A 27,149-nucleotide genomic window follows, 5' to 3' on the forward strand; every position below is an offset into this window, starting at 1 on the left:
TACGCAGAACATCTTTTATTTTAGGCTACAGTGTGACTGAAGGTCTGTTTCACAGAGTAAAGACAAGCTGTAGACACTATTCATAACTTTTACTAAAAAAAAAAAAAAAGCGATAGTCCATTTTCTTCTTCAATACTACACAACAAAATTAAATATACATTATGTACATTTTGTCAGAGCAGGGAGGAACCACTCCTCACTGACACTTTACACAGATGTCGTAGACGCAGAGAGAGAGAGAGACGGAGAGAGACAGAGGGGAGGAGTATGTGAGGTTAAAACGGACAAAAGAAGGTGCGAGACAATGAGAACATTTTGTAGTGAATAGTACAAAATTGAAACAGTATAGGTCACAAAATAATACTCTAGTGGCTCAATAAGCAGACAGTAGAGAAAAGAGGTAAAGAGGTAAGATTCTGTAACTGTATCAAAATGGCCCGGCACATCGCACTGCGATGCCCTCGGTGCAAAAATAACCAGACGTTTATCTCACAGTATTGTAGAGCAGAAATGGTCAATTCAGTAGGTAAAGACTTAAATGTAGTACCAAAGAAACCAAAGTGCTGTAACTGTAGTGTGTCTCAGAAGGTAAATGAATTACTGAATCATGATAGGTACAAATGAAGCGTGTGCGTTGACAAGAAGTAACAGGCTGACTGACACTTCCTGCCATAAACAGACTAATGGAATAAAATCTCTTTAATTAACTTTCCATTATCATGTGAATCTTTGCTGTCCTCTGTTATTTAACAGGGATGGGCTCCAGTAATTTGGATAACAGGCAAGTAGCACAAATCCGACATAAAACATACTTAAACTTTAACATTCATGCATTCTTACTCATCGATCATCCTGAAAAACCACATTATTTACATGGTTACATGTAAACCTGGAGCGCCCCATCCTACCTCTCATTTCCCCCACCCTACCCTCTCAGAACAGGCTGGGAGGAGAGTTGCTTTGTCTCTAGGTACTGATCTAAGGTCAGTTTTAGCATTTCCTCCATGTATGGGGAGGGCCATGAATTGAAAATATGATTCAGCTAATGCAACGAGGGGACATGTGTCGACATACAGTATGTTAATTGGACCGCAGATCTGTGCCTGAGGGCAAGGCCTTAGTCTCTCCTGAGCATAGTGGGATAAGGGGCACTGGGGTGTGTGGTTCTGGTGTGTGTGTGTGTGTGTGTGTGTGTGTGTGTGTGTGTGTGTGTGTGTGTGTGTGGTAACAGCGCAGTCAGCTGTGCTCCCCCTCAGCTCACTGTCCTTCTTCCTCGCGCAGGAACTGGAAGACGGATGAGAAATCCTTGTTAGCGTAGCCGCGAGAGCACATGACTCGGTAGATCTGGTGGGCGAGGGAACCCAGAAGGATGGGTGTCTTCGTGCTGGTGGCAGTGTTTTGGGCCAAACCAAGATCCTTTGAGCAGAGACAAAAGAGAGAGAGAGAAAAAAAAAAAAACAGACTGTGAGAAAGAGAGACAGGTGCACATAGGTTGGCCTATTGAACAGCTGATGTGAAGAGCTGTGGGAAAATGTCTTTTATTTAATATGCAGGATGTGTAGAAACGTTTAACCCATTAGATGCAGAGCACAGAGAAACAGAGAAAGTGATTCCCTTAATATTGCTGACAATAACCGACTCGCATAAAAGAGTCAATGCGGTGAAACACGACCAGGAGTAACATAGTTAGACAAAAGAATAGAAGCGAAATGAAGCAAATGGGATTGTTAAGAGATTGTCAAAAAAGACACGAAATAAAGAAAACAAGAAAGAGAAAAAGAACAGTAATAGTAGGATTAGCTGAAACTATTATTAAATTAGCGCAGCTGCAGAAATTTAAATGGCATCAATTCGGATGAATGGTTAACCATAAAAGTCATTTGTCGGGGAAAAGAGGAAAACATTCCCTAGTTCCTCAAAGATGGAGATTTGCTACTTTTCTCCAATTTGCTATAATGTAAATTAAATATATTGTTGAGATTTGGACTGTAGGTTGGACAAAAAAATATATTTAGAAGACGTTCTCATGGGCTCTCATTGGCTAAATAAATAGTCCAGAAAATGACTTGATAATAAAATAATCATTTGATGCAGGCCTAACAAAGAATCAAAGAGGATGGAAATAGAACATGACCCAAAGGGAGAGAGCCATACTTGTACCTTGGCCATTAGTGTGGTTCCAAAGCCGCCCTGGTAGTTGTTGGCAGAGGGGACTCCCTCCATTACTCCGGGGACAGGGTTGTAGATGTCGCTGGACCAGCAACGACCTGACGACATGTTAAGGATCTTTGCCAGCAGCTTGGGGTCCAAACCCAGTCTGGGACGGGGAGGAGAGGACAGAGGTCAGTAACTCCTTTGGACCTTTGACACATTAGGGAGTCAAATCTTGACAATGCTGGCAGAAAGCCCAGAGAACCATGAAGATATAGATGTCTAAACGTTCTGTGCATAGCGATTCTTTTAAGAAAGGAGAGGCGAGAAAGCGGGAAAAAGACGACAAAAACGTAATAAGATTAATAGATTATTAAATTTACCTTTAAGCTCTTAGCAACTGAGTATGAATGGGTGAGGTAAAACTTGGTGGGAGAGTAAAAAAAATGTTATGTAAAAAAAATAATGAGGAAATGGGACAAACAGGGATGGGATGAAGAGGAGCACCGATTGTTCATAATAGCGTTCATTTTGAATAGCGGGGAGAAAAAATGTGGAGAAAGATGAGTGTGGGGGCGTCTGGTGACTGTAGTGACCCCCGTTGAACCTTATGCCCAGCTGTGACCATTCCTCAGTGTTAATGGCCGACGGCTTTGTAATGCTGGCTAATGCAGTATTGATGTTTACCATCACATCTATCCTTCATCATCCCTCTTTCAAGAAAGTGGAGGAGGAGGAGGAGGAGAAGTGGTTAAGCAGCGCAGGGGAGCCATAAACCTCTCTGTCACATATAGAGGTGCACTCTTACTTCTGCTGCCCCATTTTGCAGCAACCTACTTTCATATGCAAGAGGACAAATCTTCAGGCTGTGATGAGAAGCAGCAAAAAAAAAAAAAAAAAAAGCAAACGAGACAGAGACAGGGCACAGACAGACAGAAGCAAGGAGTGAAACTAAGTGCCAACCATTACAATAGGGAGGGTGTAACTGTAGCGTCTGTGTCAGACATTCAGTGCGCTTGTGTAGTGCAGCTTTGGTATATTAATGGTTTAAAGGCCAGTGTAAAGCTGACCACATCAAGTCCTGGCTGCCTTAGTTTACTGTTACTTACAGGCCTGTAACTCTATTCTGCTCTCAATATGACTATTAAACCATCATAGGTCCTTAAGGCCAGCAGCCTCCCTCCCTCCCTCTCCCCACCTGGCTCTCATTCTGCCATTACTGCCACAGTTTTATTAGCTGTCTACTAACTAATTAAGAATAGGAATTGCATTTACACTCTCTCCGTGTCTCTCCCTCCTCCTTTTCCCTTCCCTTCATCTCTTCTCCGTGCGTTCAGACTGCCTAATTTTCTAACAAACAGCTCTGGTAATGTGGCATAAGTGACTCTGCATACGAGCGTTTTTTAATGGCAGTCTCGCTCATGATGGCTTTTTTAGTTTGTGTCTGTAAACATCCCTCGCCATCCTGCTTCTCCTCTGCTCTTCCTCCCCCCCTCACCATCCATGCTGACACTTCCCTGTCTGTGGACTCTTGGGGACATATGTTTGACATCGCACACAAACCCCCCCACTCTCCACACACACACACACACACACACACACACACACACACACACACACACACACACACACACACACACACAAGCAGGCAGGCAGCCCCTCCCTGCGTTCTGGGTCAGCAGCTGAAAAGGTTACTGGCTGAGCTACAATAAAGCGCGTCCGAGCGCGCAGATCGTTTGTTATAGCGACCAGAGACGCTGACGGGGAGCTGTTGTCCTCTGTTAACGATAAATCAATGAAGTTCCCCTCTTGCTCCCGTCACACACACACACACACACACGCACACACACACACACAAAACTAGCACTAGCACACACACACACACACACACACACACACACACACACACACACACACACACACACACACACTCAATTGTGGTTATTAGCTGACGCAGTGGTGTTGTTGCTCGCCTGCGGTAATTTGCGCGTGGAAGAGGACATGTCACGCTTTAACAAGATTGACATGGCTAAAGAGACACAAACATGTTGCTGTGCTATGCTGCTGGAGATTAAAAAGATGTGAGAGATGGAGCTGCAGATGGAAATGAGAGGGGAGGGCGTTTATGTGTTTCTGTGCTGGGAGCTCTAGCAGGTGGAGTTCATTTGCAGCGCTGATATTAACTGTCTGTTTCATTATGATTAGCTTCTCGTCCTCATCTGATGCCACAAGAGAGGAAGCCCAACCCGTTCCCCATTTATTATTTCATTAAAGAGCTAACGAGCACATATACACACACGAGCATTTACTATCCCATTTATAGAGGCAACAAGCGCGTTTATCACCCAACTTTAATCTTCATCGGAACATATGCTCACAATTCACGAGTTACGGAGAGAGGAAGAGAGATGTGCGTTTGCGCCCGTGTGTGTTGTGGTGAACGTATTTCTGCATGTCAACACAAAGGGTTGCGTCTCATTATACACTTTGATTTGCCTATTGTTTTTCCCGTAAAATGAACAAAGGAGCAAATATGCGTGTTCCTACTTGCGCATCAATTACTGCGTGTTTGTTCGCATGAATGGGTGCAGGTACATCGGAGTGCAAGGTGAGGTGTAGGCTGTAAAAGCCAGTCGCTTCTCTCCTCTTCCTCCTCTCCTTTCATCTTCGCGAGCGTCATTAAAATCGCTGCTGCTCCTCTCCACCACTCTACGCTACTCTCTGCAGGCTCTCATCCCCCTCTTTCACTGACTGGTTGGCTGCATGCAGAAATTACAGCAGGTGAAAAAAAAAAAAAAAAAAAAAAGAGACGGAGAAGAAGAGATGAAAGGATTAAAAAAAAAAAAAAAAATTAAATGAGAAAGTAAAGCAAATATGGATGGGGAAGAAAAGCCAAAATAGAGGGTTAAAAAAAAAAAGGAATGCACAAAGGCGGGGCGTGCATGCGAGTCTGGGAGTGTGTGTGTGCTCATAATTGTCATGCGTGGCCATTCCTTGCACTAAGAGAACGCCACGCTCTGTTGGAGACGGCCCGAGCTTCCATCTGAGATCAACAAATTAGCTCCACGAAAAGAACTGTGTCTCTGTGTGCGTGTGTGTGTGTGTGTGTGTGCACGAGGACGTGTGTTTGTGTGTCTGTCTGCATGTACAGATAAGATCACACACGCGCGCACACACATACACGTATATTTGAAGAAAGGGCAGCTCTATCAGGCCCAAGTCCAGAATGATAAAATGTTATTGCCGTTTTCCTGTAAATTGGCTGCGAGTGCTCAGTCTCCTTTGTGTTGGACTGTGTCGGTGTGTGTGTCTGTACACATTCGCCTATGCGAGTGTCCTCTCTGCATAAGAGGCTGGGCCGCAATGCAGCATGGGAGATTTACGGGTGTGGGCTCTCTCTAAACGATGACAGTCTTTGTCAAGCCCTCTAATAAAGCCCCAGAGATTGGCTGGTAAGACGAGGGGGAAACATGGGAACACACACACGATGCATGTACGCTCATACAATCAAGACTCAATATGGGTTGGTCTCGCAAAGATATAAAAAGACTTCACATTCAAAGTGAAGGGATGCAGTAGTTAGTATCCTTTTTTTCTTTCATAGGAATATATTATAATGATGTGCACTGTGAGACGTTGTACTGGTAAAAAAAACTGCTGTCTTCACTGTATCTGGATGTAAATCTGTGTCTGTGTGTATGTGTGCGCGCTTCAGAGACACTGTGGCAATGTGTAAATCTGTGTTGCTGCCTTAATGCCTCCATATTTCAGAGGCCTAGTGAGGGGATTTATGTGCGACTGCTCATGCCAATTTTCCTCCTCTGTCTCAGCACAGATAAATCAGTCGCACCAACACAGCTGCACTGTGCAGGGAGCAATTCATGTTCATGCACGCACTTACACACACACACACACACGCAAAACTGGATGCATGTAGCATTTTAAGGTTGTAAAACCCATAAAAACCAATGATAGTAAGACAGTGAATGGAGGAAACAGTCTATTATTGACAGGGAATATCCATAAACGGAGTAGAAAATAAATTCTGACATCCGTCATCTGAGGGATACCTGATATCCGGGCTTACTGTATGCAAACTACATGACCCCTACTTCCAAAAACAGGGGGCTTCTTAGGGGAAAATATACTTTGATGAGACCTGGATGATCAGAGGCTTGTTCGCACCTGCCCAGAGAATTGTCAAATCCTTTGATGATCTCAAGTCATATCCGATTGTATTGGTTTAATTGAGAAGACTTCATATCCCATCATCCTCAGCTTATTGGCCAAGGCGGCTTTGTGCCAGCACGAAGCATGATGAGTGATGGGATTTCTAGGTGCTGCTAAGTGGCAGGGGTGTGGCAGGAAACTGGTGAGAGCTCAATCAGCAGATGTAAATCAGACCGTGTGGCTCCACCCCCTCATCCATCTCTCTGCAGCAGCGGCGGCGGCTCTGACTTGGGGCAGGGCTGACCCCTTTGCACTTCCATAAACTATATACACATATACACACACACACACACACACACACACGCGCGCACACACGCACACGCACACATTTCCAAACCTGGATTGAAGTAGTAAATTACAGTTACAACTTTACAACTAATTGCTTTTACAGTGACGGCTATATCTAAAGGCAATTTCAGAGCTGAATTAATGCGTGGCTAAACCGTAGTAGCTTACAAACATGACACTTTTAAGTTCATGGTACTGGAGCTTCCCAAGACAACCACATGTCTGAAAACACACCAGTTCTTCACATCCTTCGAAAAGGAAAATGAAGTGGATGCACTGAATCCCTGGTTTGTACATATCCTTTTACCTCAGAAAGGCTTCGTCTGCCTGTGAGCAACATATTTTGATTACTAGCTTACATTCCAGGCTTTAAATGGAATAAGTTATTTATGTTTACTTTTGATAGCCCATGAAGGACATGATACCATGTCAATGAAGCCACAAATGGCATTGTTTACTTCTGTTTTTGCCTTCAGAATAGCAGGTAGGAAGCAGGTTAGCACAGCATTTGTTTTCAGTACCTGATACCAAGGTTCATGGTCTCCGCGGTCCCGATCATCCCGATGGCCAGCAGCATATTGTTGCAAATCTTAGCAGCCTAGAGGGGTGTGAAGAGAGAAAGAGGAAAAAAAAAAAAAAAAGCCCGTCTTGTATATATGATGTTTATCGTGTTAAAGTGATGCATTTTGTGATGGACATCGTTCGATTAGCGAGATTAAATCGTTGCTTTGTGGGATTTATTCACGTGTTACTTTTCAAACACATGTAACGGTGTACTCTTTATTACGCTCGGCAGAAATCACTGCTTACGTGTTTAAATCTCAAACATACCATCAAATGAGAAAAGAACTATAGTGTAGAGACTTATGTGAAACAGAATTTAACTAGAATTCAAACATCCTTGTGTTCTGTTCTGGTATGTCACCATTAGCTATGAAAACAAGCAGGTTTAATGGTTTCCCTAAAAAGAACAAATGCTTAGTTTTTTTGTGACAAGATGAGTATGAGGAGAGTCCGTTTTATATTTTGCACTTTTTTTTTGCTTGTTAGTAAATAGTAAGAACGTTAATGACGAGTTCCTCTGGATGAAGGATCATTTAAAAAAAAAATTAAAAAAGGATTGCGCTTTAGGAGGACGATGCTTTTCTGTGCCATATTTTGGTTTCACAGCTAAAACAAGGAAACAAAATCTTCTGTTTGAATCTGTTTGTAGGAAGTTATGTTCTTGTTAGGGCAAATGTCTCAGCACTGTGACAGAATTTCTGGTGTCTTATAAGTCTGTGTGGGTTGCACACTCGTATGTATATGATGCAATAAACGTATCTGAAAACAGTATGTCATTTTCATGCCTGTGTTGTCTGCGTGCGAGTTTGTGTTCATGCATCCGTTTTTACCTGTCCGGTGCCGACCTGTCCACAATAGACAACGTTGGCTCCCATGCTGGTGAGCAGCTCCTGCGCCGCGTTGTATTCCTCCTCCACTCCACCCACCATGAAGGTCAGTTTGCCCATGCTGGCAGCCCCAACACCTAAACACACGCCACATGTTCAATCACAGTATTTAGTTGAAGACAAAACATTTTACAACCCAAACATACAAACATGTGACAAAACCCATTAAAAACTTCATATTAGGTGGAATAGTACGTTAAGTGGAATAAACTTTGAGTAAGTGCAGATAAAGTCAACAGACTAAAATGTGTGGCTTTGCAACACAAAAGATAATATATCAGCCCCTTGACTGTTTCAACACTATCAACTGAGCCTAAAAGGTCAGCTGCGCACTCTTCTGTATGTGCATGTGTGTGTGTGAGACTCATAGTGGGACAGACGTGTTAAGTAGTGGTGCACCAGAGGGACAGAGGTATCTTTAAAAGCCGATTGTTGCCATCATCCACTGCTCAACCCTCATGGGAACTCTTGCCTTTTGTCTTGTCACCCCTTCTCTTCTCCCACACACACACACACACACACACACACACACACACACACACACACACACACACACACACACACACACACACACACACACACACACACACACACACACAGACCAACAGCTGTGCCTGAGGCCAGTCCCCCTCATGTGGGTATCAGTGACAGGCGTGAGGGGTAATTAACTTTACACTTTATCATGTTCAATTAGGCGTCCCTCCCCATGCCTGATGGCTTAAGGAGCGTGCCATGTTGTAGGAGGCAACCTCACCACCACCCCACCCCACCCCCCTCTCCCCCACCCGCTCCACAGGGTCCTTAATGCAGAAATAACTGCCTTTTCATAGTAGGTGGAACCCAGCCGGCCTGAGTCTCTTATGCAATGGCAGTATCTCTTAAATGCTTCAGTGATCAACCCTGCACCTGTGACACAGTGAATGGTGGAAGACACCACAGCAGCTTTCATAAACACACACAGAAAAAAATAAAACAAAAACATCCCACAAACAGTCATTTAAAAACTAGTGTACAAGGAAAAAGTTGTGGTAGTTGAGGGGGGGAAAAAAAAAGCGGCTTTCATTAACATGCATGTGAACTTTTGACTCGACTTTTGCTAAAAGAAGGAACGAAAGAATAAATGAAGGGGAGAGGAGATGGAGCTCAAATCTCTCGTTAGGGTCCAGCTCTAATGAAAGGCCTCTTAATAGTGAAAGCCTAATAATGTCAGTGTTAATAATTAAAAGGGAATTACTGGGGACAAAACAGCTGAAATCACATTATCTGACTGGAGAAGAGAGGAGGAGGGGAGGAGAGGAGAAAAAAAGAGAGGAGAGGAGAGGAGAGGATTTACTGTATATTTTCAAGGGTCCATAAACATGAATATACATCTTTTCCCCCTCCCCCCTTTTTAATTGGCTGTGCTGTTGTCAAGTATATGATGATGCCACTCCACTGTATGTGTGTCTGTGGGTGTGTATGTCAGTGATGAGCTGTCAGCAGGTCATTAGGGCCACATAATGAAGCCCGAAGCCCACGCTGCGGCAGCTGCCTATGGACCACAGCTAACATGCGCTCAACATAAGGCCGCCACACACACCAATCATACACACATATGGTCCACAGAGATGATAGATTTATTTCCTTTCTTGCTACTTTATGTCATGTTTTCGATTTAGTTAAAAATCTATTTGGTCATGTTTAGTTTAATTCAACAAAGTTTTGATTCAATGGAAGAATAGCAGAGGTTGTACTGAGCATAGGGTCTGTCTGACCAAATCATTTAACTTTGGCGTCAAACACACACTTTGTGCACAGCATGGTGTACAGGGTAGTGTAGTTGTCACACAACTTCTCTTCACTATACCGTTGTTTTGCTTTGGAGAAATAAATAGATAAATAAAAAATAATCATGTACAATTACAGGTAGTTGAAAAAGTTCAACTCATGGGGGCAGTTCTCTTCAAAATATTTCGATTTCATTTTCTAGTTTTTATGCTGCAGGTTGAGCCTCACACATGCAAGCACACGCGCGCGCGCGCACGCGCGCACACACACACACACTCACACACACACACACACACACACACACACACATATATATATATATATATATATATATATATATATATATATATAAAGAGCAGTGTGACAACTGTGCTGGTTCATTAGTGGAGATCACTGTTTGCAGACGACTAAAGAGCAGATTATTGATAACACAGCCGACGTGCTGATCAATATATCTCAATGCGGAGAGAGAGAAAGGGATTGAGACAAAAGAGAGAGAGAGAGAGAGAGAGGAGAGAGGAGTAGAGAGATGAAGAGATGACAGCAAAGAAGGAAAACGATCTTTCTCTTTCTACCTCCCAGCATCCCTCCCTCAAATTAACTAATCACCCATAATAAGCTCTTATGATCTGTAGTGGATTTCTATAAGCAGTGACACCAGGATGATGGAAGATCCTTGTTGGTGGAAGAATAACACGTCATTAGCATAACATTGTGTGTGTGTGTGTGTGTGTGTGTGTGTGTGTGTGTCTCTCGCTGTGTACGCATCTTGAGTGTATCATTGAGTCTGCTCATTGTGCACAGACTGACGTGCATTTGTGTTTGAGTGTGTGATGTGCGATTCCCCAATAATGTGTCTACGTGGTGTGTGCCCTTTCTGTGTGTGTGGCGTGTGCGTGTGTGTGTGTGCGTGCGTGTGTGTGAGAGAGGGGACGTCCCTTTCTCGGGCCGGTCCTGTCAGAGACGGATTAAAGAGGAATCCTAATGAGGCTTCCTGAGCGCCGGGTACGCCGGCTCATCCATCCCAGCGGGAGTGACAGCCCTGGATCGTTAGCACTGCACAACTACACAACGCCCCCTAGGGGGAGGGGGGGACAAGGTATGTGTGTGTGTGTGTGTGTGTGTGTGTGTGTGTGTGTGTGTGTGTGTGTGTGTGTGGTTGGGGGGCACCTATGATAGAAGAGAGAGCGTAGAGACATGGAGAGGAAAGAGTAGAGGAGGGGATACTAGGAGAAAGTTATGTGCAATAATAATTGTGTAGTAAATAATAAATTGGACATAATATATTTAAACCAGACTGGTATAGACACTGCCAAGTTCTTCTGGTTTCTCAAAAAAAAAAACTAAGAATAAACACCAACATGCCACTCCAATAACTATCAGGAGATTCCTTGGGAAATAATCTCCTTTGGAAATAACTTTCTCTCACCTAGGGGACAAGTTTTGGCGGACTGAGACGCCTCCTCACCTGAAAATCGCCCAACATGATTAATTCTCAGAACACGTGGGAACTCGTCGGACCATCAATAAGCGATGTGAATTTTACTTTACGAAGATGAAGCGAGTGAAAGTGGCTCTCATACCGTTGTATGAGGGATGAAAAGGCACCAAACGAATTGTCTATGTCGTGTGTGGCCCATGCAAGCTAGCTTCCTTCAATTGCTGACATTGCACCTCCTTTATCTAAACTCCTCCCTGAACAAAATTCAAGCTAATAAACGGCGAAACACTATTAGGACAGATGCGTAGCAGCAGGATTCGACGACAGGCATTAACCATGAACATAAGAGTTAGAAACTTGTTCTGTGAAGGCAAAGGAAGATCAGAGAAACAACTTTGGTTTGGCCTGTTTGTAGTGAACACAAAGTTCATTAGCACTTCTTTCATTACACACAAAAGAATCAACCCAGGCAATTCATGACGGCTGTATAACCTTTTAAAGTGGAGCTCTGTTTGAAGTGGTGCTTGTACATACAAAGCAAGTGAGAATAAGTGTGCACATGTGCATGCAGTATCTGTGTGTGTGTGTGTGTGTGTGTGTGTGTGTACCAGAGACAGGTGCAGATCCCAGAGCTGGCCGCCAATAAGACGTCAGTTGGAGCTTCTGAGGCCGCGTCTCGAAGTTACGAGCCGCATGTAAAACCAGTAGCCACTTTTTATTGGTGGTGGGTTTAAATTAAACTACATTTGTGAATATGAGGCTACACAAACAACACACATGGTCGCCGACACACATACACACGCACAAGAAGGGATGTTCCCAGTGTTTGGTAATGAATGACGCATTTGACAATGTTCCACAACCCAGATTTTTCCTCAGAGATTAGACGGAAAAACACTTGGAGCAAAACAACACCTATAATATCATTAGAGCTCCACCAAACACCTCATTTCCACAAATGATCATGTATCTTCCCTCACTGCAAAAACACCAGGACAGAAAGACACGCCAGGTTTCATTTCACACCTGCAAGTCCAAATGTAGCTGGCGTAAACAAACTCCGGCCATGGCAGTACACTGCAGTGTTTGCGCCTGCGTTTTTAACTATATGCATGTGCAAGGTTGTTTTAGCTCAGTTGCAGTCATCTATAATTCAGACTGAAAAGAGCCTTCACACTTAATAGTGCAACGGCCTTGAGTCAATGGGAGTTGACTGCTTGGAGCGCAGGCCGGGGGGGGTAGGATGTTTACAGGCCAACAACGCAGCCTCATGTGGTCCACCATTATAATTACACCCGAGGGCAGATCTTTTTCTCAAACAAATTAAAACCCTAAACGGGCCCTGTAAAAAAGCACAACGGATATCGAGTAAATAAGTGAAACGGGCCGAGGGCTTGTGGTAACCAAAATCGCTCACACACATCGGCACCGAAAATCAGCACTTTCAACAGTTTTTCTGCCAACTTTACTAATGCTCCTCTGTTGTGTTAAAAACAGACTCTTTATCGGCTCCACTTAACGAGCGCAGAGCCATGAGAACTGAGTCCTGCACACAAATACTCCATGAGAACCTCGAGCTGGTAGGCGACGGGAGAATGTTTGGGTTTTGGGAAAAAAAAAAAATAGGGAAGAAGGTTAATTCAGTTTAGAGCGTCGACATAGTTTGTGGTGTGTAAATGTTACTACAGCCGTAAAGGTTTCGTTTACAATGTTTGTCCATTGACCACCAGGTCAGGCCTCATCATCATCATCATTATTATTATCATCATCATCAGTAACTGTTCTATTCCATTGGGGAGCGGCTGGTCAATGGTAGGTGACAAAGAATGGAGGGAGCAGGAGAGAGCCACAATCAATCCTCTCCTTGGCCCAATGAGACTCATCTAGGATAGAGCAAGTTAATAATGATCCCCAATTAGGCTGTTAGTAGGCAGGGAGGGACACACACACCACACACACACACACACACACACACACACACACACACACACACACACACACTTTTATACAGACACAATGCTAATTCGCTTTTAGATGAGTGACATGCGGAGTGATGTTTGAACTACATTTGATGGACAGGGAGTTTTCGTATGACTCATACACCAGCTGACTATGTGTCAGCACACGGGCACATACACAGCAGATGACATAGGAGCAGTGCCGTGAGAACCAGTCCCCCAGCTGCTGTGGGTCTACCTCCATCTGGAGCATAGGCTGAACACCCCGCCATCACCACCCCTCCATCATCAGCGTCCCTGGTCACTTTACCGCTCCACACCCTCCCTCTCACTCCCCCTCTAAGTCATCAGACCCCGTCACTGAGAGGCTTGTTATGCTAATCTAGTCTTTGGATGACTGACGCTCTCTAGTACTGGTGAGCCATGACAGACTGCGACAGCGCCGCCACCCCCCCCCCCCCCCCCCCCCCTCCTGTCCAACCTGATTCCTTAACTCACTGTCAGAGTCATCACTAACCTTCACTAAACAGCCTTCAGGCTCCCTGGCTCTTCTTTAGACATAATTCTCTTCTCAGACTGGATTAGTTTGGCCCATTTGCAGAAGTACCAGTAGCAGCTTTCGCTAAAACATTCACATTGGCCAAAGGACGGAGGCAAGTCTCAAGCTTTTTCCAGGATCATTCAAAACCTGCTGCCTAGCACACAGTTCTTTTTGCCATTTTTGCCATTATGCAGAATATAGTTAAATTTCCCACGACAGAACGTGTCCAAAACATGCTCATTTTGTGTTAAAAATCCCACAGTGTAATGCTTTGCCTTTAACAGCTCCATTAGAGCAACTTACCGGTCAATAATGGTGCAAAAATAATTATTCATGAGCATCCAAAACTCAGTATGCTGCTCCAGAGTAAACAATTGTGAGTCTGAAACAAATGAAAACTTTCACTATTCACCCCCATGTAAAATACTTTCTCGACTAGTGAACTCATTACTTGGTACATGAACTGCCCCAAATTTTGACTTCATGTGATATCTTCAAATGTATTGTTTTGTTCAAATAATGGTCCAAATCCCAATGCTATTATTTCTACCACAGCCAATAACAGACAAAGAAAAGACGAAAAGTGAAGAGCCATTTTTGCTCGAAAACAGCTTTGAACAATTTTCGAAATAATTGCAGACTTATTTGCGGCCAATTGACTAATCTACTAATTATCTAATCATTTCTGCTCTAAAAGATTGAGTATAATCGTGGGGCATAGTAAATAAGGGAACAAGGGCATGTTTCCAGACACACACGACATGGTTCATGCTTTGGGACACAGTAAGTACGTGACCAACGTGAGTTTTTAGGGACCACGGTAACACCTTGGGAATTTTTTAAATTCTGCTGCTACAATAATAAAATATTACAGTTTCAGTGTCTCTTTATCTATTACATGCTTCCAGAATTCAAGGTCTGAAAAGTTGGAATTTATCCAGGAAATGTAAGGAATTAATCTTCTTTAACAAAGTTTGAGGATTACACATAATCCCAACTCAGGCCGCACTCACTAGATTCTTTTCTGAGCTTTCAGCAAGGAATTGTTGACACGCAAGCTCTTTTGCATGTCAAAAAAAAGACGTTTTGATTTCTTCAAACACTTCTTGTCTATGCTGGCTTAAAAGATAAACATGAAAGGTTTTTATAGATCCTGGAAATCGTGTGACAAAACACTCCACCTGCTCATTTGCTATCGCTGAAAGTGTGAGGAAAAACTAACGCCTGATATTAGGAATGTTTAGCCAAACAAATATTTTCAAGGGTGAACTTTTATGCAAAATAACTACACAGTTTGGGCAAAAGGTAAATTAATAAATACTAGTGATGTGAATTTATCTGGGCTGGTATTATTTTGTCAAAGCCATAGTTTAATCCATAATCAGAACAGATTTTTGTGGAAGAAGCCTCAAGTCTGCGGGGCTTGGAGGGAGACAGAAAAGAAGTGGATTGGAAGCGTTCACTGATGAACCAACTGGTGCCAGCCTTGGCCTAAACAAGATCCTACAGGCTGAAGGATGACGTTCAAACTGTCGGCAAATGACACACTGCAAAAGTTAAGTTGAGTTGATGTGGTATGGATATGATTAGAGTGGTGTTGAGACTCAGCCTAAAGAGGTGGTTAGCTGACGACTATAAGACCTCGCAAACAAGCAGCATTAGCCCGAATGCCTATGGTCCCGCAGCAGCTAGGCTCCCTCTTGCTTTCATTTGCACCGAAAGCTGACTTTCCCAGCACTGGGGAAAATACAATGAAAGGTTTTTTTTTTTAAGGCCTTTTTTAAAGCTGTCGTCCGTTAGCAATGTGGCAGCCCACCATGGGCACACAGACACAAACTCAGGCATTCTGGGTAATTACTGCTAACGACCCCCGCCGCTTGTTAGCCAGACCTCCTATTTTTGCCATCGTTGTGCCAACACCCTGAGCCTGTGACATCAGAGCTTGTTTTGTTGTGGGTCAACTTTGCATGCGGACACTTTTAACGACACCAGACGGTGGTAGAAGTGTGTGTGAGCACAATCAAGCGTTAGCATGCCTGCAGAACCAACCGCGTCTTTGCAAGAAAGTGTTTAGAAAATGGGGGTAGGATGTTTAAAGATTACAGCCCTGTATGGAGGTGCATGTGTACGCACACCAGGTCAAAGCCGGCTAAAGCCAAGACACTGTTCAATATGCAAGATTTTAAGCCAGCAGGATGCCCGTGAGAAGAAAGTAAAAGTTGCTTTTTTTTTTTGATTGCTTGGTTTAAAAAAAGGGTTATGACTCTGCAATTCAGATCCCACGGTTGCCTGCCAAACCTCTAGTGACGCACACAACGTACAAACGCTAGTTTTTGTGTAAAATACGCCACCTCACACAACACAAAAGAAATGCTACATTAAAAATAAAAACAAATACTGAAAACCACAAAAAGAGCAGGCTGTGTCTGAACATGTTTAAGAGTATGGCGGATCACCGCAAGTCTGTGGTCAGAGTATTGTTATTCCCAAAGAACGAAATTACCTTTGATCAGTCAAAGTCAGTTCAATCAAACATATCCAAAAGATTTAATAAGCAATATACTGTTATTTTTTTCTGACATACAGTGTTAACATGAAAACTAATAAGAGTAAGACGACTACAGGCCCAAGATATGAGCTGATGTCATCCATACTTTTCTCTCTCACACAGCATACACAAAAACTTCAGGAGGATGACAGTGCCCTGTTTGGGTAGGGTGCCATCTCCTGGTTGGAACAGAGCATGTAATCTTGTATCCTACCCAGAGATGTGGAAGACCTGGTGACAGGGGAAGGGACTGAGAGGGGGGGGGGGGACTCTGAAATTTGACATAGAGTAGTCACAGACTAGAACACTCTTTCATGACCTGCTTTTGCAGGTTTGGTTTTGCTTATTAAGTTTCATTCACTCCAAATAGAGCTTAATGTCAAAAAGACATCGAAGATTTCCCATTTAAAATAATACAAAAGAGAGAATATCCTCACACTCGGAGGTTGGAGGTCGCAGACGTTTGGTATTTTTGTTGCATTTTGTTTAAATCAGTTATTAGAATTAAAACCGATTGTTAAAAATTTCTTCTCAACAAAGTTCTGCTTATTCCACTCGAAAACTAGATACATTCAGTTATGCATATAGCTGACTTATGACTTATGACTGTCTCCAGGTGACACCGGGTGGGCGGGTGCAGGCCGCATGTATGCATGTGAAAGAAGAGTCTCTGCAGAGCTCGCTGCAGAGACCAGAGGTTGCAGGTAAATCATTGGTCATCTGACGCCAGTAAAAGAGGCTTAGTTAAAAGACAGGAGAGGAAGAACCTTCACAGAGGACTGCACACACAAGCCGTGCACCGTCTATAGTATGTAAACAGTGTACGTGTTAAGGGAGAGTAACAGGCTTAAGGCTCTGATCTCGCTGACTGCAGTCGGTCTGTTCTGCAGACGCCAGCTGGTAAACATGCCAAAGGGGGCTAAGTCTGTGTTTGTATGGGACAGGGCGGGAGGTACAGTGTGTATTGTGCATGAATCAAAAGATTTGTCCAATAAAAAGGAAATAAGACATGATCAGAGCTAGCAGTCAAACACGCAGGATGTAGAAAACCTCAACTGCATACCTGAATCCAAAGAACTGTGTGGGTGTGTGAGAGAGAGAGAGAGAGAGAGAGAGAGAGAGGGAGGGAAGGAGAGAGATAGAGAGAGAGAGACAGATAGAGAGATAGAGAGCGAGAGAGATAGAGAGAGGGAGAGAGACAAAGAGAGAGAGGGATAGAGAGAGAGCGAGAGGGAGGGAGGGAGAGAGAGAGTTTTACTGCGATGTATCTCCTTCATGTCTTATCTTCCTCCTCTCCTCTCCTGCTCTTCATGTGAGGGCAGTTTCTCTCTTCTTTATGACTCTTTATCTGACATGAAAGGCACTAACATGGGATAGCCGCCATTACGGCTCCATCAACATGAAAAGCCCTGACACGGGATTCTCCACTGCGGCTCAGCCCATTAAGGACGACTGGTGATCCTGTGCTCTGTCAAGAAGCCATCCCAAGCAGACAGCGCCAACATAATGAGGACTTAAAACCTTAACCTTGCCTTTAAGACCCCCGGTCAAAAGCAGCAATAAAAACCTCAAGAGGGCACCTACTGGCTGGCCTGCTCAGTAATTACAACCCATGTCCGAGCACTAACTCCAGAGATCCAATAGTTTAGATATACAAAAGAGTGTAAGACATTTCAGAACCAAGACTGAGAGGTCATAGGCCAAAAACTATGCTATTCTCACATGAACAAACTAGCCGTCTAATTCTGATTTTAATACTGCCGCCTACAACTTCTCTCATTTTCTTTATAGAATGACTGACCTGTGACAATGCTGTTAAAGCCAGCTACACTTTTCACTCCTCAATGTTTCTTTATCATGACTGAGCAGTGACAATGCTTTTTTTCTCCAGACACAGCTTGCATTAGAAATATTATCTCCTACGCTTGTTAGCATTTTGAGTCAAGCTCAAATCACAATGGTCGAGCGACAAAAAGTCAAAAACGTGTACATACAAATACAGACTTTGCAGAAGTGAAGTGTTTGGAGACAAAGACAGCAAAAAAGTTGTGCTCAATTTTACAAATGTTTTGGGTGACACAATACCTCCTGAGACGGGAGCATCCATGAACACAGCACCCATCTTCTCTGCAGCAACTGCCATTTCTTTAGAGACAGCGGGATCAATTGTGGAGGAGTCAATTAACAACGTCCCCTTCTTCACCTTCCTGAACGGGGCAAGACAGAGTGCATTAACTTGAAGCGTACAGGGAACAGAATACATTTTGACAGTCCAAGCCTTCCAGTTTTTACATTAAACGTCTTGAAATTGTTCACTTGTTTTTAAAATGTCAGGATGGGACTGAATATAGGTCACAAAAGTCACAGAGACTGTCATGCGAATGTTTGCTTACTTGAGGATGCCATTTGGGCCTGTGTAGACCTCTACAACGTTGGGACTTGAGGGCAGCATTGTGATGATGCGGTCTGCTCTCTCTGCTACATCTGCTGGGGAGTCCACTACCTGAATATCAGAGTCACCATCATAAAGTATTGTTAATACATAAATACACACAGTCATGAAAACATTGCAAGAATTATATCCCGTCTTTGTGCAGACCTCTTGGCTCTAAAGCACAGTTTGTTCATTAAGCAACTGTTCTAATAATTGTAGTGGGTTTAAAGAATAAGTGGCCATGCCAAGGGTTTAAATGTGGACATGCTATTAATGTTACCTGAGCACCCATGTCCTGCAGCTCCTTGCAAGACTCAGGGAAGACATCAGTGGCAATGACGGGATAGCCGTTTTTGAGCAGGTTTGTGGCCATGGGACTGCCCATGTTCCCCAGACCAACAAAGCCCACTGGTGTCTTTGAGGCCATTGATCGTGTTGACACTGTTGGAGGAAAACAAAGAGGGCATTAGAAGTGTGAGGACAAATGTACAATATTTTATTTGATCTGAGGTCCGGAACCACTCAATCACATTTAAACTCATTATCTTGAAGACTTCTCTGAACCGTTTAAGATAATGACGGCAACTTACTTTCTAGTTTGAGTGGTGCTGTGAAAAATTTGGGTCCCGATGACTAATGACTGTCAGTTTCCATGTCAATGGAAAGCAAAGAACTTTCCTCATATTTTCCGCGAGGACATGCACTAATTAGAATCAATAACAACAGCGCAAATATTTATACTGAAACTCACAGCCAGCTTTTCGGAAGTCTGGCCAGGCTATTAAACACGTCTGGCTCAGACAAGGTCCAGCCAGGTTAAGAGATACTGAACAGAGTGGAAACTGGCGATGAACCAACCAGACTACAACAACAGGATTAGGCCCGGATGGAGAAGCCCAAACAGAAAGCTGTGACTTGAATTCAGCCAACTCTTCAACGTGTTCAGTGTAATGTTGTTACTTTAGTGATGATACAGTATCCGAAAAAACTACCAGGTTCGGGTGTTGCTTCCATTGCAAGGAGTACGTTCTGTGTTAAGGACACAGTGACATTTCATGAGATGAGTATCTACGATAATATGATCGATGAAATAAAAATAACAGACGTGTCCTCCGGGTAGACATGTAGCCTTAGTGCTCTATCTTGCGCAACACTGCAGTCCATAAATAGTTTGCCAATTGACCCTTTTTTTCCTGAACAGAATACTAAAAACGAATCATATTGTCAAAACGTGAATATGTCTTTCAAAGAACTGCAGCTCATCTGATTTAATGCTTATTTTCAGATACAAGGCCTTTAACAGTTACACTACAACATGTTTCAGAAAGCGAGAGAAAAAAGGTCTCGTCTTTAGACAAGTTTGAAAATATCACTTCTGCAGTTAAATCTGATGGCACCTTATTTACTGGCATGTTCTGTAGATGGAACAAATTCAAATTTATATTTATTATGCATTCGTCCCATTTATTTTATAAGTATTATTACGTTATGTTTAGTCCTCAGTAGCGGTGCAAATATACGGTGTATTGCACTGGATTTGACTTCTCTGATGTTTATACACGTCAATCTATAACAAACTGAAACTGTAAGAGTAATATGCATTCTTGGGCAAAAAGTTCAGGAGAAATGTCATACATGTTAAAGTTCAACAGAAATGACATATAGGGTGACTCAAATAAACTGACAAATGAGTGTATATTGTCATAGAAGTAGCTGCGTTGTGCAAGAGACATTCAGTTTTGTTACACAATAAATAAGGTTTGGATTACTGTAAATCCTAAACTAATGAGCTATTAGGTGTGAACTCTTCACACAGCAGTCATGACTTGATCGGTTGTTCACAGTGAGCAATGAATGCAGTAATTGCCTACTTTATTACAGCATACTTGGCTACTTGAGGTAGGTAAACTGTATTATTTCTAATAGAGATATACCAGACTATCTCTTAGTCAAAGCGCTGGAAACAAACAGTACTCCAAGACAATGATGTCAAGTGTTGGCTCGGTACGTTTACGAGCAATGATGGTTCATGTGATGCGGTTATTGGCATTATACTTTACGCAGATCATTCAAATCAATATTCACGTGGCTGATTCAGGAAAACCTGGTTGCGTGTCGGCAACACCGTGGGATCGGCCGCGAGGCGTGGATTGAGTAGGCGTCGTGACGGGAAATGCAATCCGAGGCTGATCGACGCTTTTTGCGTGGTGTGCAGCAAAACCATTGCGGATGACTCGTATAATGTTCCTCCCAAAACCAGTAATAACACACAGAGAGAGAGAGAGAGAGAGAGTCACACAGAGATCTATAGATATCTATGAACATCATCTGTTGCCGTCTGCGGCTTCACATTTCGGTACGCTCGTGTTTCAGACGTGCAAGGACGGCGCCCGGACTCGGGGACGCCGTGTCCGGGCTGCGACCCTTTAAACTCACATGGGAAGTGTTCAGACTTTTCTTTCTTTCCAGGGCTAACCAGCTGAGCTAACGAGCGGAGGGGAGAGAGGAGGGGGGGGGAGAGAGAGGGGGGGGGGGCAGAGAGTACTCCGCTCGTGTTTACCTCTGAACGCGCTCGCGCACACAACAAAACGACAGAAGGGGGGGAAAAAAACAACAAAAAAAAAACCCGACAAACACCAGCGAGTACGTTACCGAAGGCAAAGTCGACGTGCTTGTTCCACCTTAACCAGACGTTTCGAGACCCTCTAAACAAGGCAGCCATGCTTCTTTCCCCTTGACCTCGGCGTCCGGTGACAGCTGTCAAACCAGGAAAGCCGCACGCGGAAGTGGAGCGATCGACTGGCATTTCCGCCAATCGGAGCACAGGATGAGTTCGTAGAGCCAATGGGAGCGAGGCGGAGGCGGGATATCCTGTGCTTTGACTTGCAGACGTCCTTTAACTTACTCTGTTATTGCAGCATTCATTTTAAACGAACAACACATTAAATCAGAACATTTTAACAGCGGGATTAAATGCACAGTGTGTGTGTTTTGTCGCGCAACCGAGGCTGCATATTTACAGGCAAACGATCTCAACAGCAGCGGGGTTTTTTGTTTTGTTTTAGTCGGCAGCTTTTATGTACAGGGATATACAAATATATTCGGTAATCGTTGAACTGGTTGAACTAACTTAAGCAATCGACGAAGTTGTTTCCGGGCGTGGAGAGCCCCTGCGTCACAGCATCACTGGTACTGCTCAGCATCCCCGGAAGTACAGCATCCTCCTCCCTCTCAGGAAGAGACGCGTCACCGCCATCGCTTTGACAACAACGGGGCCAGTGGCCAAAAAAAAAAAACCGGCGGAAATTCCCTCTTGTCTTGTTTTTTTTTTTTTTTTTTTTTGCAAGTGGAAAACAAATGAGAAGGGTACCCTTTTTAATTTCCAGCTCCATCAAGCGCCCGCGGTGTTTGTCTCGTTGTGTCGGGCGGCTAGCCGTCATGATCACGTTTAGCTAGCTGGTGACTTGACACGACATGGCCTGTTAACAAGCTAACGCTCAGCTCCTCAGCCTCCCGTCAGGAAGATCTCCCTCAAGATACCTGAGATAGTTTAAAAAAAAAAAAAAAAAGAAAAAGAAAGAAGAAGAAGAAGAAGCAGGTTATGATGTGTTTTGGTGGCACGTTTAGCCGTGTGTCGGTCGCAGCTGGTCCGGGTACAGACCTTGTTGTGTTATCTGGTTAGCATCAGTTATGACTCAGTCGTTTCCACATGTGTGTCAAGTCAGGAGTCCAGGGTGGGATCAGAGGGACGCAGGGACTCAGGGTTTGTTGCTTTAGCTTCGTTTTGCATCCACAGAAAGACGACAAGGATGGCAGCGATCAGAGGTGGGAGAAGTATTCAGGTGCTTTACTGAAGTACAAAATGCTCCACTGGAAGTAAAAAAAAAAAAAAAAAGTCCTGCTTTCATAACGTGGCTCAGCTAAAAAGTACGTCAGTGTTGTCAGACAAATGCACTTGAAGTATCAAAAGTAAAAGTACACACCGCAGATAAGGCTCCATGTCAGGGTTTTACTGTTATGTATGATGTTTTTGGATTCATTTTTACTGCTGCGTTAATGTACATATTACTGCTGCAGGTTGTTGTTGTTTTTTTGTCCGCGTCACTGTCCTGTAAGAACAATTCATCTCTAAAATCCTGTTTTTGGCTTTGTGGCATTTTCCAGCAAATCCAAGAAGGTTTTTTTTTTTTTTTAAATTAGGGAGGTTTACAAATTGTAACCAAAGTAACAAAAGTAGTGGGTGGGGTAGTGTCTTACATCCCAGCCCGCTCCCTCCGCTCTGCTTCTACCAATCGGCTTGTCGCTCCCTCAATGAGCTAAACACTCAACAAAATCACGACTGTTTGCTGTCCTGGCTCCTAAATGGAGGAATGAGCTCCCCACCCGACATCAGGACAGCGGAAACTCTGAGCATCTTCCGCCGCAAACTAAAAACACACCTCTTCTGACTTTACCTTGAATAAGAAAAAAAAAAGTAGCACTCTAGTAACGCTTAAAATGGCACTTACTGAGAGCACTTTGTAGTTTGGCTTTCTTGAAGAAATTTGTACTTTCTTGATTCCTGTTGTTCTGGGTTTTGTACCCTCATGGTTGAAATGCACTTATTGTAAGTCGCTTTGGATAAAAGTGTCAGCTAAATGAAATGTAATGTAACGTAAGGTCTTGGTATATTACTGTAACTTCCGGGTGATTTGTTAAGTTCCTGAAAGCCGCGCTTGAGTAAAAGTATCGACATCTTACCAGAAAATGACTTCAGTAAAAGTTAAAGTCACCTATCAGAAGATTAATTTGAGTGAAGGTCTTAAAAGTATCTGATATTTAATGTATCATAAGTCATTTTTGGATATTAAATGTACTCATGTATTGAAAGTAAAAGTAGATGCTGTTATTAAAAAAGGGGTCAGAATTTAGAGAATTATTAGATTTATTCTTTTAAATTATCACTGAAGATTAATGTTCTTTAGTTACCGTGATGAATATTGCGACTTGCTATCATCTGCCATGCCTGTTATTCAGTGGAAAAAGAAGCTCTGCAAGCTACCACTGATGTAGGATGGAAGTTAGGACCTATGATTCTCCAGACCTGCTTGTGGGCAGACTGTGTCATCAGGCTCGGAAATTTCTTTCGCTTTTATTTTGTAGTAACGAATGAACAAAGATGCCTACGGGAGATGTATTGAAGTTAAAGTATATGTTTTATTAATGAAGTGTAGAGTAAGAATTTAAGGTGGACAGAAATATAGAAACTCAAGTAAAGTACAGATACTCCCAAAGTACCTTGGCAATTTTATGAATTATTATTACTTTGGTAAAATATCTGTGATTTCCACACCCCTGAACGACATCAACTAGGTATTCAGCAAGTTGATTCTTTAGCAATGTATTACTGCATTTTAATAAAGTTGGATGTCTTGCAAGAGACACATTTTTAAAAGATGAAATGTTTGATGCCACAGAGATATCCTGATTTTTAATCTCTAGTTGGTTTTAATCACCAAACACTGTATTCTGCATTTTCTAAAATCAAATAGAATAATCACATTTTCTGTCACTACGTGGTTAAAGTGCAAATCTCAGTCGCACAGTGTCATCATCATCTCTGACTTGAGAGCTCTTGCAGAGCCACAGAGGAGAGATTGCACAATGGTTTTCACAGGCTGACTTTCTTCTGTGATTAGTGAGTTGACTTTGACAACTAAAATCATAGCAGGTTAGTTCACAGCAAAGCTGAATAGGCCCGACTTTGTTTTAGCGCAGTGCGCTTGTTGCCTGAAAAGCAGCACTGCCTGGAAGGCTGAAGTTGCGGAGGATACATTTTCCCGTTTGTAGTAAACACAACAGATGGCATAAAACATTTTAAGATGACTGGCTGCTGCCTTTATCTGCCAGACAGACATTGAAGTGTACCTCTACCCATATTATGTAAATATATGGTAAATCCTCTTGCCCCAAAGGTTGATATAATCCACATATGCACCCACCACTAAGGTTTTTACTGTTGAAAATCTGCCTTTTTTTGACAATAATTTAACAATTCCTCTTTTTTTTTCTGATATTTATTCTCTCTGTCCTCTGCTCTTTTCCTCTCGCAGACAAATGAAGTGACCAACAGGATACAATGTCATCCTTCCAGGTGGTGGACTCATCGCCGGTCAGCAGCGTCAGCGTCATGGAAACATCCAACTTTGCCCATGTCATCTTCCAGAATGTCGGAAAGAGTTTCCTACCCCAGGCTCCCTTGGAGTGTCGTTACACCCTGACCCCTTACATTGCACCCCACCCCAAAGACTGGGTGGGAATTTTCAAGGTACATCACACACACACACACACACACACACACACACACACACACACACACACACACACACACGCACACACACACACACACACACACACACACACACACACACTGCAGCTGCTGCTACTCAGACCGTACTTCAAAGACACAGTCGAGCATAATCAATTAAGCACCAAGCTTTTATTGATTTGAATCATTCGTGTAGAGATATTTTGAGATTAGAACTAATCCCTGCCTATTACACAAGTGTTTTCTGACATGGATTATGTGTTAGGGTTGTATTAATTGGCCATAGGTTTGCACTTGCACATGAACACACATCCTGGCTACTACTAATGGCTCAGCTCTTCACTACATGCCTAAAACCTCACCACAAGCTTTGCTGTGGTTGCTCTGCATGCATAAGGAGGAAGAGTGTACATGGTGGGCTGGTTGCAGTAGGTCTCTCTGGGGGGCAAACATTTGGTGCTCTTTATGAACCGCTCTGATTCTTATTAGGACCTGTTTTCCCCCTGCCTCACATGTTCGCTCCCCCTCTGTCTTTCCATCAGTCTTTTTCTCTGCTTCCTGCTAACCGACGTACTCCACTCTCCGCTCCGTTCTTTTATCAAGGCCATCAAATCTCACACGTAATTAACCGGAAATGTGAACTAGGAAACTTAATGTCTCGTAAAGTCAAAAGATAAACATTTTATCGTTGTTTAAGAACTGACTTCAAATCCGCCTGCTCAATTAAAAAGGAATAAAGACGCTGGGTTTATTTGGAAAAAGGCGATTGGAAAATGTAATTGTTGTAATCCGTGCTAATGAAACCTGTTTGATGGTTAACGCTTCATGTCGGGGAACAAGCAGACCACGCGTCTTTAATCGTTTTGACGTACATGTCTGTCTTTTTGTTGGTGATCCTATTAAATAGTGGCAAAAACTTTCCAATATCAGCGTATGCTGTCTATTAAACGGAAAAAAAAAAACATTCAACTCGTGATCATTTATTCCTTTCCTTTTTTAATAGTCATGAGTTAGTCATAGTAGAAAAATACCTCATGTCACAAATCGGTTAATCAATGTTGTGTTAGCCTTAGCCATTTTAAAGCTCTATGGTAAAAATCAACGGGTTGGTGGATTTGTAAACACCATGATTGATTACATTTGACTTTTCCCACCGGGCACCGATGATCAACATTGATGAAAATGTTAGTCTTCTATCCCGTGAGTGTTCTATTTCCTCCCTGAGGCAAAATCTTTGTTGCAGAGATGACTCGGGGAGAGAATGTTTTTCTTCCTCTTATCTTTCACATTTATCTGTGTCACCTGAAAAAGAGGGAGAGACTGAGCTTTACAGCAGACTTGCTGTGAGGATGACTCAGATGGCTGTGTTCTGTTGAGCTGTGTACAGACACCCCCTAGTGGCTGGAAATGTTCATAGTACAATAGCAAGGATTGTGGTATGACAAACTTGTATGTTTATAATGGAAGCAGTTCTTGCATGCAATGTATACACAGTAAACAGAAACAGTGTACATTCCAATCAAGCTTGTCAAGTTTTCTTTTGTTTCCAGTAAATTCATGTTTTTCTATGCATCTCTGAAAACATATCTATTTTCCTTTATTTGTCCACTGACAGCTTGGTTTAGATTGATGTTTGACTCACTCACACACACACACACACACACACATACATGCACAAGTGCTGAAAAAGCCCCGTGGAGGTTTTTGGTTGTGGCATGTTTGTTGGGACGGCAGGGAGAAACCCGTTGTGTAAGTGTATAATCAACATGTCATCGTGCTGTTCCCTCACACCTTGGCTGAATGATTGATAGCTGCTTTGCCTGTGATTATTTTATAACATCACTCCTGTGCTGGAATGCCACACCATACCTAACCAAATGTCAGTCAACTTCACTCTGCAATTAGCAAAATTATTGATGTCTGTTCTCTCTTAAGCAAATACACGTGACCACACAAGCAAAACTTGGCAGGATTCCACCGCGGCCCAGCTTCTCACTGAGATACGGTTGGAGGCGGGAAGAATGTTCTTGGCC

General features: G+C 43.1%; 2 protein-coding genes across 5 annotated transcripts in view; one reads left to right on the forward strand and one right to left on the reverse strand.

The window, feature by feature from the left end:
• On the reverse strand, nt 1-22,663 carry hibadha (3-hydroxyisobutyrate dehydrogenase a). Of its 4 annotated transcripts, XM_069176099.1 has the most exons (9): nt 22,471-22,663; nt 22,180-22,349; nt 19,090-19,250; nt 18,769-18,878; nt 18,461-18,582; nt 8,064-8,197; nt 7,191-7,267; nt 2,161-2,317; nt 1-1,416 (listed from the first exon to the last, which is right to left on the reverse strand). In XM_069176099.1, exons 2-9 carry the CDS (start codon nt 22,247-22,249, stop codon nt 1,258-1,260), a joined length of 990 nt encoding a protein of 329 aa, XP_069032200.1. In that variant the 5' UTR covers nt 22,250-22,349; nt 22,471-22,663; the 3' UTR covers nt 1-1,257. The 4 variants fall into 4 exon arrangements, with proteins under 4 accessions (XP_069032200.1, XP_069032198.1, XP_069032199.1 ...); XM_069176097.1 differs by lacking the exons at nt 22,180-22,349; nt 22,471-22,663 and adding an exon at nt 21,462-21,683; XM_069176098.1 differs by lacking the exons at nt 22,180-22,349; nt 22,471-22,663 and adding an exon at nt 20,895-21,433.
• The window catches only part of tax1bp1a (Tax1 (human T-cell leukemia virus type I) binding protein 1a), a 21,775-nt gene continuing 16,681 nt past the window's right edge, over nt 22,056-27,149 (forward strand). Inside the window, 2 exon segments of the mRNA XM_069176092.1 lie at nt 22,056-22,175; nt 24,902-25,116. Of these exon segments, the coding sequence (XP_069032193.1) occupies nt 24,928-25,116 (189 nt within the window). The 5' untranslated portion in view covers nt 22,056-22,175; nt 24,902-24,927.

Source organism: Embiotoca jacksoni, unplaced genomic scaffold (assembly GCF_022577435.1).
Source record: "Embiotoca jacksoni isolate LCO1_2020_lvr unplaced genomic scaffold, fEmbJac1.0.p SCAF_7, whole genome shotgun sequence".
Lineage (NCBI taxonomy): Eukaryota > Metazoa > Chordata > Actinopteri > Embiotocidae > Embiotoca > Embiotoca jacksoni.

Coding starts and splice junctions, on each gene's coding strand:
- hibadha (XM_069176097.1), bottom strand. CDS start 21,615: ATGCCAGTCGATCGCTCCACTTCCGCGTGCGGCTTTCCTGGTTTGACA. Junction 19,251..21,461: donor GCACGTCGACTTTGCCTTCG/GTAACGTACTCG, acceptor TTCCTCCAACAG/TGTCAACACGATCAATGGCC. Junction 18,879..19,089: donor TGCAGGACATGGGTGCTCAG/GTAACATTAATA, acceptor TCTGATATTCAG/GTAGTGGACTCCCCAGCAGA.